This window comes from Triturus cristatus, chromosome 8 (assembly GCF_964204655.1).
Source record: "Triturus cristatus chromosome 8, aTriCri1.1, whole genome shotgun sequence".
Classification (NCBI taxonomy): domain Eukaryota; kingdom Metazoa; phylum Chordata; class Amphibia; order Caudata; family Salamandridae; genus Triturus; species Triturus cristatus.
The window spans coordinates 1005054875-1005077916 of record NC_140591.1 but is presented as its reverse complement, the minus strand read 5'-3'; the positions used below and the strand labels follow the sequence as shown (position 1 = coordinate 1005077916).

General features: G+C 43.3%; 1 protein-coding gene across 25 annotated transcripts in view; it reads right to left on the bottom strand.

Annotated features, from left to right (window-relative positions):
- The window catches only part of MBNL2 (muscleblind like splicing regulator 2), a 501363-nt gene that overhangs the window by 269108 nt on the left and 209213 nt on the right, over positions 1–23042 (bottom strand). For all 25 annotated transcript variants that reach the window (XM_085622558.1, XM_085622561.1, XM_085622565.1 and 22 more), the window contains one exon: positions 6491–7280. In XM_085622558.1, the coding sequence (XP_085478684.1) occupies positions 6491–6664 (174 nt within the window). In that variant the 5' untranslated portion in view covers positions 6665–7280. The remainder of the gene's footprint in view (positions 1–6490; positions 7281–23042) is intronic.

Sequence of the window (23042 nt, the reverse complement as noted above, 5' to 3'; positions counted from 1 at the left end):
GGTTATAAACTAGAGCCTTTAAAAAGACACTAACATGCTACATCTTAAGCACGCAGTTCAAAGGGAATTACAGAAGTCCTATGGGACCTCGTATTAAGCGTCTAATATGCTGACCTGCTACCTGCCACTCGCCCTAGGAGAGAGGATATATAATAATCACACAGGCGCGCAGTTTATTATAATGGGGTCTAGCTGGTCCCATTACAGTAAATTCGTCTGGATGAAGATAACCCCTTATAGTTTGGTGAACACTACTGACTTACTACTACAATATAGAAGATTGTGAAGATAGGAAGAGCCCACGATAGGATGGGTATATTATTTCTCGTGGTGTATTTTTTTCACTGTGGTGTCTGCAATTTGTACTATTATGATATTGCTAATCAGCAATTATGTTCCCTAATATCATGACGGACTGGTGTGAGACTCTGCTGATGATTGAGTAAACACATATACCACATGCTATAAGTAAGAATTTTGCCACGAGACACTGGGCTATGGTGTACACGGGTGTATGTTACCAATATTGTTAAGATACCATTTTATTATTTTGCAGAGCCTTCTGATCCATCGTTCAAAACGACAATGCATCTGATGGTCAGGATATGGTGGCTTAAGTATCTTATTATGATTTATGCACCTTTATAGCAGAGTGACTTCCTTATGATCCTGATGAATGCCCCAAACTATTTTGTCACTAGGGCAGAAACATGTTGATCCTAAGATAGGGTACTTTTTTGACCCTACAATCACTTGCATTTTAATGGACTACTATATAGGCAGGAAGAATAAAGTTGTTGCCCCTATACAGATAGTCTTTTAATTCACACATTTATATGCTTTGTTTTTGCACTCTGCCCCTCCTTACCATACTGAGTTAGTAGATCCAACCCATGCTTTGCATTCCTGCTCCTTCCCTCTTGGTGAAGTCGTAGCCCACACGGGATACCTTGCGGTCCCCGTGTATTGGAGGAACCCAATGATGAAGCTTGTCACCCTCGGGTGAGTGAGGGTTTTCATTCATAACGCGTTTATGCCCATTCCCATTGCCTTTTAATAGTTCTTATAAGAGTGCTACCCTATATTAAGTGTGAGTATCATAATTTGGAAGCCATATAGGATAGAAGCATCTATTTAGTAGCATAGTTCTTCCTTTGATCCCCCTTGTGTGAGAATACATAAGATGTTGGGTAACAGACAACAGTAACGCTAGACAGTGGCGAAATTAAGACAAATGGCTATCTATGAGCAAAATCAACAAAGATGACCGATTTGGGTACAACTAGTACTCTCCCTCTTCGGACAAGAATACAAACAAAAAAAATAAGTTCACCACCTGCATGCTCGTAGTGGTCAACTGGTAGAAAACCAACTGTCTCAACTTCAACACCCGCTAGACGGAATTAGAAATCTTTGTCGGGAACATCTCACAATGGCACTTGACTGCAACTGGTGACTGGCCAAACTCGGACCCACGATTGGAACCTCAGATTAACCATCAAAAGCAAACTGAACACAACCACAAAAGCCAATGTGGTCACTGCATCCTGCTTCCACACCTTGAAGATGTGGTGGGAGATCATAAAATGGCTCCCAAGTAACACTAGAAAAATGGTAACTCATGCCAGAGTCAAGAGCAAGTTGGACTACAGGAACACCTTCTACACCAGGCTCACCATGCAACTCACTGGAAGACTACAAACCATCCAGAACTTGACAGCCAGATTCATCCTCAACCTCCTATAAAGAAATTACATCACAACACACCTAAGGGAGCTCCACTGGCTCCCAAAACATAAATGTGCTAATTTCAAACTCCTCACACATATATTCAAGGCACTACACAGCTTAGGCCCTCCCCCCACAGGAATTTCTCTTACCACCAACTACCTCCCCACAGCAAGACTCCTACTTGCACACATCCCACGCATACAAAAAACAGATTTGGAATACGGGCATTCTCTTACATCACTCCTAAAGCAATAACACAGCCTCTGAATCCACATCAGCGCCTCCTACTCTCTTCCTGAATCATATAAGCTGCTGAAGACCTGGCTTTTCATATAACCAATCTACCAAAGGCAGGGCTAGATGCATACACATCTCGTCTTTGGCTTTACTAATGCTTTTTGATAATGCTGTTCAGCCACAAGCAATTAAAAAAAAAAAAAGGACCGGAGCAATCAGACACATGCAACACTAATTATGTCAGAGTAAGCATTATGGCACCTCAGCAGCTCCAGCATGATGACGTATCGGTGCACAAAGGTAATGACTCACCAGCTATTTAGCAAAAATGTAATGGTGTATGGACATGCACAAGACATTACACGGCGGTCATGTACCGGTCACAGATGGTGGACACCCATCTTGGGTTACTGAATTACAAATAGGATAAAAGCCCATTTTCAGAAAGAATAAGTCTTGTAGCAAATTGCAGGTGTCAGGACCACCTAAAAAGTTTTTTTTAAAAAATAATAACGGGGAGGGAGCGACAAGACAGCCGGAATAAGTTTTTTTGGGGGTTTTTTTTTTAAGTTGACAGGGAGGTGTGAAGTAAGCAAAAAAAGGAGAGAGCAATTAAACATGCACTGCCATGAAATGCGGAATTCAAATTAAACCAGCATTGGCAAAGCCAATCGCTCTCACGCTAGAGCTATTGGTTTGTTGATGTCTTCTTACCATGTTGTACAGTAGAATGGCTAGTGTTCGGCATGACTAAAAGTTATAAGATGCTATGAAACAGTGAGTGCTGGCTGTAGAACAGAGCTTTTTTGTGGCAGAACCGGAGGGGGCATGCAACAAAGCAGGAGTGGGCAAGAGAAACTGGGCAACCAACAAAGCAATGGGGGAAGAGACCAGGTAAGCAACAACATGGAAAGGGCACAGGAGCGATGGGGAAAGTAACAATACAGAACAGGGAAAAACAAACACCCAAAGAGGAAGTCAAGCCAGCAAACGCCGATCAAAGAGAAGCAAGGAAATTAGAGTGACTAAGCCAACCAAGGGTAAGCAATGGCTGGGCCCTAAGCCCCCTGTAAGTTAACAAAATGTCTCACAAGCAACAACGCATACCCCGTCTCAGACGAAACCTAAAAAGCAGTAACCTGATGTGATCCATGGAAGGATATAGGTCATCCAGTCAAAAGGATAGTAAAGAGGCTAGGCTCAATAGGAAGGACAAACACAAGAAGAGAAATGAAAGCGACTGGATAAGAAACAAGCAAATGAGACTGGACTAGAAAGCCATTGTCAACTGCACGTATATTGTATTATATAAAATAAGTCACCTATAGACCAACAAGAGGTCGATAGACGAGACCCAAGTTATGACATTTCATGACCCTACACATTTGGAATCTTTGTAATGTGCAGGCCACACCCACAATAATGTGGATATCATAATTTATGCAAATGTATTTATGTAAATTTGGCGACTCCGATAAACAGTGAAATGTTCACAAAGCACTGCGTAACTGTACATGTTTTTGAAATATACATAAATACATACTTACACACACACTTCTGTGAATTGACCCTACATTGATGAAACTGCTGGCTTAAAAGTTTCCCTATAAATGACAATGGACTCCATACATCAAGTATAAGTAGTTAATCGTTTAAAACTGGTGTCCCACCTCTGATGGGATACATACATGCTTACACAGGAAAGAAACAAAAGGTAGCACTATCACACAGACTTTCACCCCAAAGGAAAATATATTTATCCATTCCAGAATCTAACACATTATACCTAGGAAAATGGGCACACAAGGGAGCCTAAATACAATAATAATAACCAGCACCTGCAAAGTCAATGGTCTGGCTTTTTGCTAGTGGAAGTGTTTGGTAAAAGACGAATGGCTGTGGGTTGCCCCTGCCATTGATTCTAGTAAGAAAATCCAGGAATGATGCAACATCTTGAACTATAACAATATGGAAGCTGTGAAAGAAGACTACAGTGAAAAGGAGTGAGAAGATGAAGTTTGCTTAAAAGGCATACAAAGTAAAATATTGCACAGTAGATACTTCTGACAAAGAGGGAATACCTCTGTTCCATCTTTAAGAAAGCCTCTGTGAGCATGACTGTCAGTGAAAAAAAAAAACGTGTGAAACCAGCATGACAGCATGTAAAACGAACAAGCAGCTGCAATTAGGGAGAAGCACTGTGACTTTATGATAGGATAATGCATCCAAACAACATGCACGTCTCCATATTCAAAAGTCATCATGTGAACAAAGTAAATACATCAAAGACCACACATTGGCTCTAGCCAGAGGAAAGCAGACCTTGATGTCAATCAAGTGTGTGATATTTTATGGTTGATTTTATTCCCCCATTTTTTCCCATCAGATTTTGGTGATGGGACAACATATCCAGGCAATGACAAACGATGAAAGCAAACAGTTAAATATGGTCGTTACAAATCATATTCTTGCTGTACGTCTTATTGTATTTTTTTTTTTTTAAAGATGTTATCACGAGTATGACGAGAGGTCACCTACACTACTAAAGCAGCCAACCTTAACAAGCATTTGCAATGCAATAGGTCTCGCATTTATACGAGTTTGAGCTATTGGCATTGTAAATGACAGTGCCTTTTATTTATGTTTTAAAAAAAACAAACTTAAATAAAAAGCATTGTCATTTACAATGCCAATAGCTCAAACTCGTATAAATGCGAGACCTATTGCATTGCAAATGCTTGTTAGTGGCTGCGTCCGCCTCGGCAATCTGTAGCGTGGAAGGAAAAAAAACGCAGCTGGTCATTTTGTACAAAAGTATAAAGTAAAACGAGCTACTGGGGATGTTATGTTGTGAGAGGAGACACACAGATGACCTGCGAGAACCGAGTCCATTGAATATTGTCTGCCTGTGACACTGAACACGTCACTGTGCTTGGCACACAAACACATATCCCTTACCTACAGGCAGGCCAAAGTAATCGATTTTAAAGTCAGTTGAGGGGTCGGGGAGGCTGGGGTGGGGAGGGTTCTCACTGATCACTAATACAAGAGAGGCAGTATAGCCACACTCAGCGGAGAGGATATGACGTAATGGCCAGAGCTGCCGACTTTAAAACTGGGGAACTAGGTTCGAGCTCGGTGTCGGCTCAACATCCTGCGCCATCCGAAGATGAATGTGCGTGTGTAACGTAAACTAACTGGTGCTCAGGTGAAGCGCTCGGGTAGAGTTAGCGCTATATAAAACTGCAAAACAAAAACTCTGGCTTTGTCTCTTTGCCTTCACGTGAACACGTCAGAAGCGATGGGACAAAGGGACAGGGGCCAGGGCTCAGTTCTGTTTAACAGGTATCCCACCGGCCCACGCTCAATCCCAGCTTTTGAAAAGATGCCACGAGCCGGGACTCTTATCGGTAGGAGCAGCAGCAGCAGACCGAGAGGAGCCGGGCCCGGCAGCTGTGCAATCAGAGAGCTCCGTGGAAATGCTGTGACTGGCGAAAGGTGATAAGGGGTCCTTAGAGGGGGGGGTTCAAGGGGTGCGAGAAGCAGCCTGCCTGGGCCAGTGGCGTCTGGGGAGAGTCATCTGCTCCGCACACTGAGGCCTCGAATAGTCGAAGGTTCTTAGCTGTGCACGCTTCTTGAGTCCATTCCAGAGATAATGCTGTGAATAGTGGTTGCCGAATTGTGACTAAAAAATAAATGTTATGTGACAACTGGCTTGAAAGGGAGGATGCTGGGGTAGGATTTAAGAGGGAACCGGGGAAGGGTCCAAGAAAGAAAGTGAAACCAGCCATGGCATCGTTGCTGGATGTTTGGGAGACAGAGAACAAGAGCGCACTGAAGCTGACGAGGAGGGAGTGGGAGGGGGGAGTGGGGGCGGGCGCAGTGGTGCGGGCCGCAGTTGTAAAAGGCAGGGAGAGGGTGAGATTGAGGAAGGGAAAGATAGGGATCAAAGGAAAAAAAAAAGGGGGTGGCAAATGGTGTGCACTTTGATGTCCTCAGTGGCCGCGCGGCTCACTGAGGACATCAAAGCAAGTGATCAGGCAGTGCTTTTCAGGCTGCCAAATGGTGCGCGCGCCCGGGGCACATGCACTGTATTTGGAGGCCTGAAAAGCCACTGTTTGCACTTCCAAAACTCGCTTACTATAAGTCTCGCCAGAGCAGCGCTAAAGCGCCGTCTCAGGCGAGACCTAAAAAGGTAAGCGTGGGAACAAGCTATGCAAGCAAGCACTGTCACATACTCAGTGGAGCTGCTTTTGTTAACAAAGAGGGTTGATCTGGGACAATGAATACAAGTCAATTAGACCAGATTAGTTGTTTCACCTCTTACTTTGGTGAACACCCAAACTATCCTCAAAGCCTGCATGACAATGAACATAATAGGAAATTAATCTCTTTTAGTGATCAATAAATTACTTTGAAACCTCATATAATTAGGCAATCATAACTTCCAATAAAGTCACACAACACGCATGATGGTTCAAACAAAATGGAATGTGAAAGTCAAATTATATGACACTCTTACCTTTAGGGAATCAAAACAGGCAATAACCCGTCCATTTTCAACCTGGCAACTCTTAGGTGGATGTGCAAACTTGCATTCCTCATCAGACCGCGAGCAAGTTCCCCTCTGAAACTGCCTGCACACTTCAAGAGTCAGCCATTTTGTATCACGTACAGGAGCCACATTCAAAGCCATGTTGGAAAAAAAACAGATTTCCTCTGTTGCAAATATAAAAAACAAAATAAAAGGCAACACAAGACCTAGCGTGTCTCAAAATTCAAGTTGAAGATAAATAAAAAAAAAAGCATGCACCGCCTTTAACGGCGATGCTGTGAGGGAATACAATGCTTTATGTAGTTCCACAATTGAAAAGCAGCATATGAAAACGTGATGCCCGACGAGTGAAAAAAAATGTCACTCATCGATCAATAATCCCCACGTGACGATTCGATGCAACAAACAAAACATGCTCCAAGGTAGCCCATGTGGTTCGTGTAAAATCTTGATTGTTTCGGCAACAAACTTTTAAAAGTTACTTGAGAACAGGAGCACAGTTTAGAGTAATGGCTTCTCGTAGCTGCTGAAAATTAAAAATAAAAGTCGGCTCACATACAGTGAGAAATTGTCCTCGCCAAGAAATTGTTTCCCGTTTCTGTTTCCTGTTGAGCGCAGCAGAGACTTGGCAAAAAAGAGAGGTATGTTCTGCCACGCATGTGGCCAGGGCACAGTCTGATTGGCAGCGATCACGTGTGGAAAAACACCGACCAGTCCAGGAGCAATAGTATCCTTAAAAGGCACTCTTGCTGCGAATCTGAAATAAAAAGAACAACAATGTCACTTCACTGGGAATCCTGATGAAAGCAGCTCACGTCGAAATCGAAAACTGCGAATGTGCAGCATAACGCAGAGAGCAGAATAAGGCTGGGAAGGGAGGCGGCTCCCTTCTGGCGCTCACATGCAAACTCGTATTGCAGCAATATTCCAGGCACTTTTCCAAAAGTGGAACGGCTAACAAAGAAAAGAAAATCGTGGCGTATACAAAGATAATTACGACGTACACAGCTGAAAGAAATGCTAGTATTTTTATGTGTGGAAGTCTGGAGCAGCGCCCACTTTGAATTTAAGGGATGGACGGTTAACGTTATGGGAGACTCAAATCTTTAAAGCAGTGCGCGCCCCCTTCCACCAGCCTCCAAAATCCCCGTTCAGGTACACTCAGTAGTCCACACACCCAGAGTCCTTTTGCATCTGTACTGAGACTGACGAAAGGGCGGTAATTTGCGCCAACAGAGACGGCAGTGCATGCAAAATTGGCAAGAACTCACTGGGGTTCATTCAAGGCAGCCTACCAAGCATCTACACATGAGACGCAGGGCCACCGGGATTTATGAGGCAACGGAGGGCCACACTGTGCGACAGGGTTGGGTTATGCATAAAGGATAGGGAAGTGTGCAGAATGTTTGTCATAAAAGGCAAATTATTTACAAAATGTTGTAGTATTGTTCACTATAGACATTTTGACAGGTCAACACGCATTTTGGTACAAAACAGGTTCCAGTGCTTAAATAGATCTATTTTTCTTAAGAACCAAAACTAAACAAAAACACCATCAACTAATTCTATCGAAAATGCTGGTCAAACACAATTTGTCATTGCTTTTGAAATTGCCTACCTACAAGGGTAAGATAGATTGTATACAACGTATATGTTATGTTTATTAAAAAAAATGCCTACCAGAACACACTTATAATAAAATGAGGGTCTCTATTAGAAGGGCACATCCCAGTTATATATTAAAATTGTCTTCAGTTTCAGGTTTACCCTCTGTTCACAAATTGATATTTTCACAGAAATAGGAGAGGTATTGCCTTTTTCTAGTGGGCCTGATCATCAGTCCTGGGCGTAGTTCGCAGAGTTTCGCTACGCGGATCTCCGCCAAGTGACAAAAAACCTCTGCAGAGTGCCGCAAATGGTGAAGTGCAGTGCAAACTGCCATTCGCGCTTATCTTCCCGTCACTCGAGTGAAAATTCTACCTGAGTGGCAGCTCGCGATTGCCAACTTACCGCTCACTACCACAAGTGGGGGAAAAAAACTCTGCTGCATTATGCAGAGCTGAGTTTTCTGCCCTCCGCGGAGCACAGAAAACTCCGCGAACGTAGCGGAGTTCACCGCCCGGCCTACTGATTCTATAGTTCTTTCCTGCTGACCTGTGCCAATTTCAAACAGTGATAATTTATTTCTAAGGAAGCCGTTGAAATTCAGCATGTTTTTTTTAAACATTTTTATAGCGTTTTATATGTACCGGAGCCTGTTAGTACAATTACACTGATGCATTCAGACAGACATTCTGCAGTAGTTCCATCAAAAGTTCCATTCATAAACTCTAACAAATATACATTTCCCCACCCAAAAGCTCCCACCTTCCACCATCAGTTATGTGAGTTTTGGCAGTCCCCAAAATATAGTATCAAACCAGTGGCCTTACTATTGAGGGTAACATCCATGTACAAAGGACCCCACCACATGCATTCCGTGTGATCATCCATCCAGAAGGTCACAGCGTAATGTGTTGTGTTACCCAGGGACTCCTGTGTACTGTAAATCAGTATATACACTTACCTATCACCACCTCCTTCTACGTACCAAACAGAAAACTCCGCTCCGCTGACCACACCCTGGCCACGGTCCCACGCATCCGGAGAACTACTTCCGGAGGCAGATCCTTCTCCCATCGCGCCGCCAAGACCTGGAACACCCTCCCCCTCCACCTATGTCAAACCGATGACCTGCTGACTTTCAGGAGACAAGTCAAGACCTGGCTCTTCGACCACTAACAGCTGCCCCTGCCCCCCCCCCCCCCCGCCCCCCAGAGCCTTGAAACCCGCCAGGGTATGTAGTGTGCTTTACAAGTTACGTGATTGATTGATTGATACACAGCTAGAACTCCTCAAAACATTATTGTTCTGGTTCACTCTTGCCATGGTCATGATAGTTGCATAATTAGCGCCACAGCGGTTCAGTGAAATTGCGCTCTACAAGGTCATATTTATAAACCATAGACAGACCATGTGTCCATCAGAGGCATGAGGGGATCTGTCATCAGTGTCTGTTTCAAGCTGGCTTACCATGGACTAATCACATTAAGTGTCCCACAAGCACCTGCCCCTTCCTTCCAATGTACAGCTTGTTGGAGAGGTTAAGTGTTCAACAACAGAACCTGATTTGACAGTGAGCGTTTATACTCTCCAATCCACTTAAATTGATTCACAGTTTGTTTGAACTGGTTGCCATGAAGGTATGGCACACCTGAATGGAAAAAAAACACTAACATGGTTGTCTCCCAATGGAATTTAGCGGCTAGCTTTAAAAGTGAGGAGTCAGTTGGATTGGATGGCCATCTTCCCCTGTACTGGAAATAAACAAACTATGTTGGCTAACTGTATTATTGGAGTGTCACTGTACCAGGACAGCATATCAGGGGCGTGTGCACCCACTTCCTGCACCACAGGAGTACTTTGGTATTAGAGAAGGGGCAGCAGATGCTTGCACAATGCCTTTTGTAATAAAGATCAGGCTGACAGACACAGAACGCCAGGGTGATTCTTTGGCTACGTTCCCTCATTACCATGGGGACGTGGCCTCATGCTAAGGAGGGAAACTCTTTCCTTATGTTTCAGTGTCTGTATTATGGAGAACCAAGAGATTCAGGAGCAGCGTTAGTGCAGCAGTTCATGCCGTGCAGGTACTCATTGACGTTCCCATTGCGGTGCCTATTTCATAGGCACCACCAAAGAACCATCCGCCAGACAGGAGAAAACTCCTAACCTGTCGGGCAGTTCAACCACGGGCTTGGCAGTGCGGGAGCAGGGCGGTATCGCTTCCACACTGCCAAATTCGTAGTGAAATCCTTAGAAACTTACATATGGTGGCAATATTTTATAGGGGTATACACCATAATCAATCGTGTGGTATATGCCACAATACAATGACTGAAGGTGGAATTAAAATTCCAGTTAAAAAAGGCATTTATTTTTAGGTTTTATATAGCACAGACTTGTCACATAAGGGTAAGAGAGCGCCTTCCAGAGGAAAACAAGCATTAACAATGCCAATCTGTATCACGTATGCGAGAGCTATTGACTTTGCCCATTTTATTTGCGTGGTACAGCAGTGTGGTTGTACAGCAGGTCTAACATTTTTGTAAAAAGCGCTATGATATAGCCAGTATTGTTTGCATCATTTCTGAAGGCAGGAGGGAAAGACGCTAAGTAAGACAGAAAATGAAAAACAGGAAGGAAAAAGCAACAATGTAAATGGTTGGCTCACTAAAATAGCATTTGAATACGCTTAAAAGCAGGCAAAAAAACAAACAAAAAAAAGCACGAGCAAAGAAATATAACCTAGAGATAGTGGTGTGCATTAGAACAAAATGCAAAAATAAAATTAATAAATATAAATATGTACAAATAAAAGGTTGGGCGTATCGAAAAAAGCAAACTGTATAAAAGGTATTTAGTGTACTTGCTTACAAAGAAAATAGTTTCCCTCGTTGGCCACAGGGTATGGCCACAGGGTATCGCCAACAGGGCCTGTCGTGATGACCGATGTAACGCCAATTTTCAGGATTACTGTGAAATCAATAAAAAAATGGCAAAGAGACAGTGAAGTGACTAATCATCTATTTTTTTTGGAATACTTTGTAAGAGTGGTTAATTGGGATATTAGGAAGAATGGAGTTCCATACGTGGGGTGTAGTCCCGCAAAGGATTGAATTATCCTTATTTTTATGGAATCTGATTCTGCGCCAGGTAATCCGGCATTCCTGGGTGGAGGGCTTTGTGTAGAATACATACCAGCTCTAGAATGCTTCTGGACTCTTTCAAGAGCCACATTAGAGAAGAGATCACGATGGGGGTAATGTGGTCCAACTCTTTCAGGCTCATGTCAAACTAGCCTTTGCCTGCAGAGCTGCTTTGAGGGATTCCAATGAGTAACTAATTTACATACGCTAATCTAAATAGGACTCAATATTGGTCGTCATGGTTAAATCGGGAAAGAAGAGTTTTATTCCAGGAAGGAGATTGCCTTGAAACGGTGCATTCTTACATAAAGAACATAAACCTGGAAGTTGAGATTGTCCAACGAGTAGTCAAAGAATACAATGACAGGGGAGCTGTTTTTCAGTGCATTTCGTGCAATAAGGCAGCTCTACACCGAAGTGGCATATTTGAAAGGAGAGAGCAACACAAATTCTTTTTATAAGGGCTTAACTTGAAGTGATGGTTTATTAGCTGCATACGCACATACAAAAACATTAAAAAAGCATCACAAAGCAAAAGTAGCTTTGCACTCATCAGTTTGGCCATGTCTGAACTGGGGTGGCAGAGTGGGCTAAAGAAAGGTGATGGATTAAACCCAGATCAGTTGACTGGGGGTGAGTGCTTGCAATGTTCAACACTCCGTCCATCATTTCCTTTGGTTTTTGCTTTGTTCGCCATAAGTTGGCAGGGTATGCTCAGACGCGAGTCCCTTGCTCACTTTGCCACTGGATTCAAGCAAGCCTGGCTGAAGACGGCTGAAATGCCAGAAACCGGTCCTAGGAAGCTTGTTTCTGGTCCAGGGAAGACATGGCTTGGCAGTTCGGGCTGGACTGTTCCCATGAGGCACAGGGTCAGACTGATTTGCATATGGCCATGTCTGAACTGGGGTGGCAGAGTGGGCTAAAGAAAGGTGATGGATTAAACCCAGATCAGTTGACTGGGGGTGAGTGCTTGCAATGTTCATCACTCCGTCCATCATTTCCTTTGGTTTTTGCTTTGTAAACTAATGACCCCCATCAGATTGCTACAATTTTTATGTTTAATATCTTCAGTTTTAGGCTCACTCTACCTTAATCGCAGTGACAAAACGACAGACAACAGACTCTCTACACATTGAGTGGGATGTAATTTAAGAGGGACAAGAGTACACAGCTCTAAGTTTCACTATGCTGTGATAACTATTAAGATAGCCCACAGTTAATGTATAAATATGGATGCACTGGAAATGTGTCAGCGTCAAATCCTACAAGTGGTGACTCAGTCTTTCCTCCAGCCGAGGTGGATTAAATGTCCATGACAGACTTGGCATAAAGTAGCAACACCTGTTATCAGAGTATTACATTTGTGGGTGCGCAATACAAATGTCCACTATGTCCAAAACCCACTTGGTTTACAGAACCATAAAATGCTACAACATTCTTTTTCAAATAAGCTTTTTACTGAAGCTTTTACGAGAGTATGCTTCTGTAATGAGAGTATGCTTCTGTAAAAGAATCAACATTTCGATGGCAGACTTTGCCATGCTGGCAGCAGAGGAGCTGGTTGGGTGAGGCAGAGCCGCTTCCCAAAATTTCCTTTAGAATGCCCAACTAGCCTGCAAGGAGGAGGTAGTGTGGAGCAAAAAAAGAATGCCAGAGCTCGTGAGTCTAAATAGAAGGCCTGGGTGGTTAGTAAGCCCCTGCTTGAGGCGAAGATATAGCGATAAGGGGTCTCGCAGATTCCACCAAAACCCAACCCTAACAGGACACGAGTTACTCTTTGCAAACATGTTGCCACTGCTTATAAGAGCACTGGCTCGAGAGAACAAGCATTGACATTGCCAATAGGTCTCACCTTTTGGACCTTGTAAGTGTGTTGCTACACTAATATATAGGCACTTAAGCAATGGTTGGTAATGTTGCCCGCTTTGAATGGTTGTAACCTACAATCTACATATTTTAAAATGGAGAGGAGGAGGGAGGGGGGAAAAAAAAGAAACAAAACCCTGTATCCTAATAAGCAATTATGCCCCATATATACATGAGACTGAAAGCACATTGAGCACTAATACAAATGATTGCAGGTAACCGCATGAATATTTCATCCATACCCTGCCTAACACCATGAGCTGCAGAAAGAGATCAAAGACTAAGTCAAAGCAGTCTGCTCCGATACATTGTGACCAATCTTTGATAGAACAGTATTTCTAGGCGTGCTGCAGCCAAACCAAGGGGTCTGTGCAATATCTTGTGTATTAAGACGGACTATAACAAACATTTTAAAATCAGTGAGCAGCACAAATCTGTTTGCTCTAATGTCGTGTTGTCAGTAAGTCAATAACAGACAAGGATTATGCAGAGTATAAGCAACAGTGCAGAGCTGATAGCAATGACACAGGCACCCATGTGAGATCTATTAATGAAACTTCACTGCATGGCTGATAAGTGTTCAATCAAAACAAGCATTGGCATAGCCAATAGGTCTCGCCTTTGGGACCTTATAAGTGTTTAACCATGCAACAGTCGCATAACTAAACACTTATATGGTCCCAAAAGCGAGACCTATTGGCTATGCCAAGCGGCCGTAAAAGTGAAAGTGATTGCGATCAAACATCAAAGCGGTCGTGCGGCCGCTAAAGTGAAAGTAATCGCGGTAAAAGTGGCGCGTGCGGCCGCTAAAGTGAAAGTAATCGCGGTAAAAGTGGCACGCGCGCACATGCACTGTAGCTCTAGGCTGGCCTGGTAGAACGTTTTGGAGCCCTCTCAATTTTCGCCAGACCAGCACATGCGCTGGGTCAGGCGAGACCTAAAAAAGGAGCGGACTGAAAGCTCGGATGCTCTGTAGCCAATTGATGCCAGATGGTTGCCACAAGCTACAGTGAGTTAATTGTAAGTGGAGCCAATAATAACTGCTCGAATACATTGTCGCTTGCAATAAGGAATTAATTGTAAATCCATCATATAAAAACACAGAAAAAGAATATATGAAAAAGTATACATTTCTGTGATACTGCATGTTTTACCATCAGCTGCAAACAATAAAGCAGAGTAAAAGATAAACTGCTCTGATGCATTGTATTTTATCTCTACCATGCAAATGACTGTGCCTTTTGCAAGCGCAAACAGGTCTGTGCGTGGTCACGAATGCTGCCATAGGCTGCAACAGATTTTTGGAAAACAAATGGAGGGGTCAACTATAAGTACTCTAATGCCGTGCTATTAATTGACAAGTAACAGACAGGACCTTCACAGAGTGGGAGCAAATGTGCGATGCTAATGTAAGCATGAGGACTCCTTTAAAAACTATTAACTATTTTTCTCGTAAAAGAGGACCTCGTCCTCAATGTCATGTGTCGGTATTGCATTAAAAGAAGCAACAATCAACGACGATGGGTGGAAGGCTAATTACAGGGTAAGCAACAATAAAAGACGGAGCGAGGGTGGGTGTATGTGTAAGCAAGGACCACGCCTGCATTGAAAACACCACCCTAGATCTCACAGACTTTGCGCACCCCAGGCGTTGGTATTTATAAATCCACCCCTCACATTCTCCATAAGAAAAGTCACTGCTGAACTCGTCCTCCTGCGTGCACTTATGGCTCGTCACTGTACGTTTAAATAGACCATTTCAGAACTTAGCTGACTATGCGCATTTCGGTGTCCATTTTGAAGTTTTTATATTGAATTGCTGTACCCATATATGCTTTTCTTTGTTTCTATACGATATGATGAATTTAGTATCGTACACATTTAGAAAATTCCTCTTTTTATGAAGTGTAATGTTGATTTTTAGATGCATCTTCATTTGATGTGGAACTCTTCGGAGTCCCAAATCATAAATAAACTTGTAAACTTAAAGTGTCCCCATAATAATCTTAGCCAAAAATCAAACAAGTTGGGTGAACAAATTTAAAATAAAAAATGAAAACACAAGTGCCCAGTCTTTAACTACCACTAAGGACGGCGTGACAAAGCAGCAATATACAGTAACAGTCCAGATAAGAACAGAGCTGTTAACAGCGGTACTCTTGGAGCAAGTCGGGTGAACACATTTAAAAAAATGAAAACACGAGCGCTCGTTACAGACTGAAACCAACAAAAAAATAGTTCTCTGGTGTGCATTTCTGTTTCAGCACACTAATACTTGTAACCCGGCCAGTCACCATGGGTGGGAACACCACACCCAAAGGAGGAACAAATGTGAACTGACCAGAGAAATTAAAGGAATTTTGAAAGGAACACATATGAACGAATAAAAAGCAATGGGTGTGCTGAAAGTCCACGGAGGAGATAAAGCATGCCTTGAACAAACAGAGCATGCAGTAGGAAGTACCTGCTTCAGTTGACTGTAACATGCAATGGTTCCTGTCCTAGAGAGGGGATGTAAGATGGGAGACATTGTGCAGCTGTGTTGTGTGACACTACCCATAAACCCTACCTGCTTTACCATATGATTTTAATAATTAATAAGAAATGCATTTGGCCTACAACCTTTGCTGTACCTTTTCATAATAAACAGATCACACCTATGGCATTTGACATAACTTTACCCACTGTCCAATCATGCCTATAATCTTTAAAACTGACTTTACACTATACCCAACTCAGGCCTGTTCTATTTAGCACAATCAGCTTGTCTACACGGTACCAATCAAACTACTACCTAGTATGGTAATGGGAGCGATTCCATGCAACAAAATAAAAGGCTACGGGCTTTAAAACAGTAATACGAATGCATCATTAAAGGCCTACTGACATGAAGCTTTTCACAATAAATGAGTTAAGTCAACTGACTTTTGTAAATTTTAATGATAAACAGTTCAGAGCAATAGCTCCGGACATGACATTTCACAATGTAGAAATCAAGCTTACTGCCTTTATCGTTGGCATGTCACTGTCACCAGCTCAGGTCCACTGTACTGAGCAGAAGCACAAGGTAACCATTAAGCATAGTAATGCAATTCCAAACATGTCCAAAATTACAGTTGGAACTACAATATGAAACACCACCAAAGAGGGTATTAAAAAGATAATCTCATGGAAATATTTCTACACCCAGGGTCTGTCAGAGGGGTTCACCAAAACCCTTGGCTACTACGGTAATTGGAGTGCTCTCAAGAAACAAAATACCTGTCTTCAGGCTTTAACCTAGTCAATCACAATCCATCCCTAAATGCTTATTTTTCTTTAACATATGCTTTTCACAGTGAGCACTTCGGGCCTACTACCTTTAACATACATTTTCATACTAAACGGATCAGGCCTGTAACAGTGATCAATGATTTGTCACCATTACTGAGTCCTACTAAATCCCACAAGGCAAAAAGTGCAATAAAGCACTCTTCAGTGGAAACTCAACTTCTGCCCAATGAAATGCTGTACTCCAGTTAAAGAACATGTGGGCTTAGCCAAAGCACCTCTCGGTAGTGTTCTTACATTCTTTTTCTGCTGAACACAAAGTATGGCAACTGTTGCGCTGTCATGCTAGACCTAAAAAGGATTTTCTATACTGGCTTTACGCGTGTGGGCCTGCTAGGAAACACTGGCTGTTCGATTAAAAGTATTTGCCCTGTGTTTTTGTTTTTAAATAAGAACATGGCCGCTCGTGGCACATGCTTTCAATAAAAAATAAAATATTTAACTAAAGCTCCAGTTTGCCAAGGCTAGTCTGTTAGCTTTGCCAACACGTTTTTTTCCCCCTTACTGCCACGTACTTCCTCGCGGCTCCCTCACTTCACCATGGAAGCCAAAGTAAAGAAGAATGGCTGAGCACAGCCCAGATCAGCATTTAAAAGCACAGACGTGCTATAATTAATAGCCCGGGCTCACTTTGTGGGAGGGAGTAATGAATTATCGGTAAAGAGCCAGGGCTATGCGCCGAGACGCTCTGTGAAAGAGTTTCCTAAAGGTAACTTCGTAAGGTGTGCCGGAATATGAGGGTAGAGGGAGGGCTTTTCCAGATAAAGTGGACTGTAAAGGGGCAGCTGACGATTTGCGGTTGCATCCTAATGTCTCAAACATGAAGTACCAACTTCCTGAGGGCGGGTTACAGCCAGAGAAGGAGCGTTTAATTCCCATGGCACTTTAAGAGAAATATTAACAATGCCTGAACTTGCCCACCACCGCGTTTCAACAGCATCGATACTCTTCAATTAAAACAAAGACGGAAGACCAAAATAAAACGATCAGTTAGCAGAGTCCAAACTACGCAATCAGCTCGCACACACTGGTGTCGACCAAAGCCACCCAGTGGCCCAGAAGGGACCGAAGAGCCCATCTCTGTTCCCCTTGACTTGTTCCCCTTGACTTGTGGAAGGAAGCCAGCCTGGGAGGGACACAGCAAGTAACTGAACATTACTTATTACCACATGTGCGGAGTGACCACTCATGAGAAGATTTGCCATCAGTGGTAAGTTCATCTGACTCATACGTCCAGTATTATGATCGGTTTTAAAGAGTGGGAAAATAATAAAGGAGTCTCTTTGTTAAATGTCTACCCCTAATGCTTGAATTAAACGCAATAATGACGAAAAGCACACTCAACTCCTTCACAGCCACGATTTAGAGGACACATTTTCTTTCCAGAAGACTAAGAGGCACTGGGATGTGGCTCACCTTCCAAAGACTCAGGCAGCGAAGTGAATACATACAACAATCCCCTGCTGCCTCGGCCATGCACTCCTACATGGGTGTAAGCAGGGACACCAATCCAGTTAAGTTCACTGAGTAGACAGTTCTTTTAAGTGAAGCTTTGTGTTTTTACAACATAAAGGCTCATGTTGTGAGTGCCCCATAATATCACGACAGGGCCAATGAAGGGAGTTTCCAGCTCCATCTTATTTAGTGTTCTAGTTTTTCACCTCAATATTTTGCCTGCTAGAAAGCAGGTAATATGAACAGCTTAAACTCCAGCTGAAAACAATTGGTGCGGACATACCATTTCCCTCATATTATTAACCAAAAACGTGTAACCTGAGAAAACAATGTTTCCCCCTTCTCCAGGCTCTACGTTTGTAGAAGTGACAGCATGCCACTCCATTCCACAACATGACTTGGTTATGAACCTGTTTTAATTCCTACACACCATAGCCACGAGGCTTCATCCTTCATACAGCAGACCGGTTGCCACACTAAAACCTTTATCAGGCTTACTCTGTTCTTAGGACACAGAAGTAAATTAGCTGTCTAGAGATGGAAAAGTGTAGCCAGGGCACAAGTCCTAAAAAAAGAAGTGGGGGGACGCTCCAAGTTAGGTGGTGTCACCGGAAGTGACGTCACGACAGGAAGTGACGTCACGAAATGTAGTCCCCTCTAATTAGAAATGTAGTCCCCTCTAATTAACAAAGGTTACAAGGCGATGGGGGCAGGATCAAAGGGTAAAGCAGAAGGTTTACTTTGGAATTCCTCACCGTATTGCGCGGGGAAATTAAAGCTGCGCTTGTTCGGTGCGTATTTATTGCCCACAGTAAATTTGCCAGTCTCCGTCTGAAATGCATGAATACAGACTGACCTTTTCTAATATACGCCCACGAGCGCCCATCTGTCATACTGAACGGCTCCATCAACGTGAAACAACTTAAAGAGCTCTGTTCTCCCTCTCTCGACAATAGGAGGTGAGGTTTGGTGAGTGCTGAGCGCGCACGCAGGTGCAGACTCGGGTACCGGCTCCATCTTTTGGGCAGGGCGGACGGCATCCACCCGGTAAAAACCCGGTAAAATAAGTGGGGGGACGCCGTCCACCCGCGTGGTACCCCGACTCGAGCCCTGAGTGTAGCCTATGTGAGTGAACGTGTGTGCCGAGATCTGTGACAACCCAGATTTACATAGCAAATTGCCCCCTCCAAAGAACCCCCTCCCCCCCTATGTGATGGGAGAAAACATCATGTAATGTCATGTGGAGCAGTCGGTTTCCCATAACAAAGTCAAGAAATAGCAGGGTGTCAACAAATCCTGCATGACTAGTAGATCCCACGGTCCCAAGTATAGTGTCACATACTTACTAATTCCCTAGGGGTCTACCTGTATGTTCCCGATGTCTGCTGTTTGGGAAAAGACTGGACTATGAGAGGCAAATTTTGTCTCTGGGCTTACCCTAATAACTTATTTTTTAGGGTATTCTTCCCAGGCACTTCACCTCAATGGCAAAATCTTCTCAGACCCACAGACTTCGCAAGTCCCTCCTGTGAAGGGCTACTGAGGAAAAACTCTTCTTTCTTTTTGGCAGCCTCCCTACAGGACCAAATGACAACATCACGCTGAGTCCAATTAGCTAAAAAGGCCAATAGTCTAACATGTCAGTAAGCCATGTAACATTTTTTCTATGCTACATTTCTCAACAATGTTCTTTAATTTCAGTTTGCAACCATTCACCTGCCAATGCTCCTATGCAGCACCATGATGCTACATCTAACATGTCCATGCTCTAAAATAAACCAATGACTCTTAAACTGGGGTACACTGACCCCTTGGTGTCAGCGATATCTACTGAGAAGATCCATGACTGCTAAGAACAGTAAATTATGTCAGCAAATTGATAAAGTACACATACATAAAGCATATATATATATATTTTTTTAAAGCTCTGTGTTAAGACTGGTCAGCCTTTGGGTGGTCTTCCCTCGATCTTTTTGCCTCCATAGTTTGCTGAATCGTTTTGTTGGCCTAAGGACGAGAGCACTTTACCACTGCTAATCCGTGCTAAAGTGCATGTGCTTCTTCCCTAAACACATGCGCAATTGGTGTATAACTGATGGACATTTTTAATTTACTTGCAAGTCCAATGTAAAGTGGTATACCATGGACCCAGGGCCTGTAAATTACATGCTACTAGTTGGCCTGCAGCAATGATTATGTCATCCACAGAAGTAGTCTTTCAAACCGGTCCCAGGCCAGCCACTGTAGTGCCTGTGCGTGTAGTTTACTGGCACTTCGACTCTGCATTTAAAACTACTTGCAAAGCATTAATCATCTCTTTTCTTACATACAAGCCACTTCCAAGGTAGGCCCTAAGTAGCCCTAAGGGCAGGATCCTATGTAAGTAAAAGGTAGGACATGTACTTTTATTTTTTGCATGTCCTGGTAGTGACAAACAGCCAATTACTGAGAGGCCTACTCCTCTCACAGGTTAGCATTGGGAATTCCTTAATACACTTTTAAGCTGTAGTTCCTGATCAGAGAGGATTAACTCTTTCATATATGTTTGGAATGGTACTGATAAATCTTGCTTACTGATGAAGTTGAACGTAACATTATTAATTTAGAAATGCCATGTTTGGTTTCTCTGCACGTACTCCTCTGTGTGCCTAACAGTCTAATACAAGTCTGGGGTGGGTGACAGCCACACTTTGTGCATTTCCTCTAGACAGCCATAACATAGGAAGGATAGGCTTGTACGAGTACACAACTACATACATCTGCATTCTGATGGCCTTGCCTCAGCAGGATGGAAGGGAGGGGCCTTGCCTCAGCAGGATGGAAGGGAGGGCCTAACAGTTCACTTGAAAAAGTAGTGTTCTGTCCCCACACAAAGGCTAATTTACCCCCATAGATAGCCTAGCAGACAGAACTGGACTGAAAGGGAAACCTGTGCACTTCAGAGAGCTGCTTAGAAGTCATCTCCCACATCAAAGGCACTTCTGGGAATAAGTCCTGGGTCCCTGACCCCTAAAATCAGAGACTTCTGGATTTTGAACCGAACCTCTGTCAAATGGACTGCTGCGCTGTTTAAAGTACTCATCTTTGGACTTCAGACTTGGAAGGACTGCTTTTCTCTTGTGTTGACCTGTTGCTCTGACTCTGCTGAATTAGAGCTGGACACTCTCCAAGTAATCTCCAAGGGCTTGTTGGCTTGCCTCTTCTTGTTCGAGACTCAGGGAAATCAAAGTCTCTATCCCCTGTTCCTGTGTCCGGCTCACTGGAAGTGGCCCGATACTGGCAACATGGATTTCAATGCATTTCCTGTCTGTGTGTAACAGAACCGGTGCATCGCTCAGGTTGTGGCAAAGCATTTTTTTTAAATGGTGCATCGCATAGGAACCAGTGTTTTGTCCCCCAAGATAGACGCAACAGACAGTGTAACGCTGCAGCTTGATAAGATAGACGCATCCCTTCGACTGTGTGGCAGAAACCGGCTCGACGCTCCTGGACTCCGGCACCAGTCTTTGGAACAGACGCATTGCCTTCATTGCATGGAAAGATCGACACATCTCTTGGTTTGTGACCAAGAAATGTACTTTGCTCACTGGGGCCTGCATGGATCCTGTAGCTGGCCTGTACTTGCACGAGGCCGGTCCGAACTTTGACTTTACCAAGGTCCAGCGCGACCTGCAGTAACCTTTTGAGCCTGATTTCCTTTTAAGCGCATTACTGCATTTAGTCTTAAAATTCAATATCTCAGATTCTTTACATTGGATTTTTGTCATCTTTGTCTTGTTTATAACATAACCTTTTTTCTAAACCTGGGTTCGGTCATTTTGTGGTGTATTCATTGTGTTACTGTGCGTGTGTGTGTGGCACAAATACTTTACACGTTGCCTCTTTAGAGAAGCCTGACTGCTCTGTGCCAAGCTACCAGAGGGTGAACACAGGTTATCTTTTAGTGTGCATCTAACTTACCCTGACTAGGATTATGGCTTCTGCTTGGACAGGATGCAAACCTTTGCCAAGCAGAAGCACCATTTTTAACACATTAACTGTGGAGGGATTTTTACACTAAATGCTAAACATGAAGCTGTAATTCCTTGTCTTGATTTGTGGGAGCAGTCCAAGTACAGCAAACAAACTACTGCATGGACAATTCATGGCCTCAATTCAGAGCATGCTTTAGAAGCAAAAAAGACAAAGCGGTATGCCAGACTAACACATTGCTTTGTCTTCTGGAAATAAAACCATGGCCCTGACTTAGGGATTAGTGGTATTTACTCTGTCGATCCGTGTGGTGAACGACCATGTCTGCCACCCTGACAGAGGACTGCCACATTTAAAGATTATAGCCAGCCCATCAGTGGTCTCTGTACCGTCCGAGGATCTGCAGTTTAATTTGGATTCATTTGATATCTACTCACCCATACCTCACACTGCTCTACCACAAAAATCAATCAGGAGAAAAGTGTGCCATCTTCACCCTAAGAAGCTAAGCCTTCTGTTGAGAATTTAAAAACTAATTCCAAAAATCAGTATATTCGGAAAATATTTAATTCAAACTTAACTCAAAAGACTTATTTGGCATCGCCAAAAGCGAGAAGATACATTTTGTTTGACTTGATCCTGTAGTTGTTTTGTGATGGAATCTTAAGAGATGAGTTTCCAATGCAACCAATTTAAAAAATCCAGTCAATGAGAAATCAGAGGCAAAATGTTCAACACATGTTGCTAAAATAACAGTATTTACAACCAACGGCTATGATGCAAACCAACCATATTGCGGTTGCTATTTACAAACCACATGAGCTGAATCATACCTAGCTGCTGCTCACAAATGGAGCCATACAGCATAAAGGGGTGAGGACTGAGGAGACAAATCAGTGGATGATTACGAGAGGAAGTATGACCTGACATATCTGGGATGAAAGCAAGGCAACTGCACCAAGTACCACTCCAGAGACAGCTCCTGCAGTTCCTCCCCCTCTCCATTTCTAAATGATACAGTTGTATGTCAAACATGGAGCCAAATTGTCTAGGGCTGTGATATGGAGAAGACAACAGAAGGAAGCTCAGGGCACACATTGTCATTGCTCTATGACTTAGAGCAGTGATACTCAAAGTGCGGCCCTCCT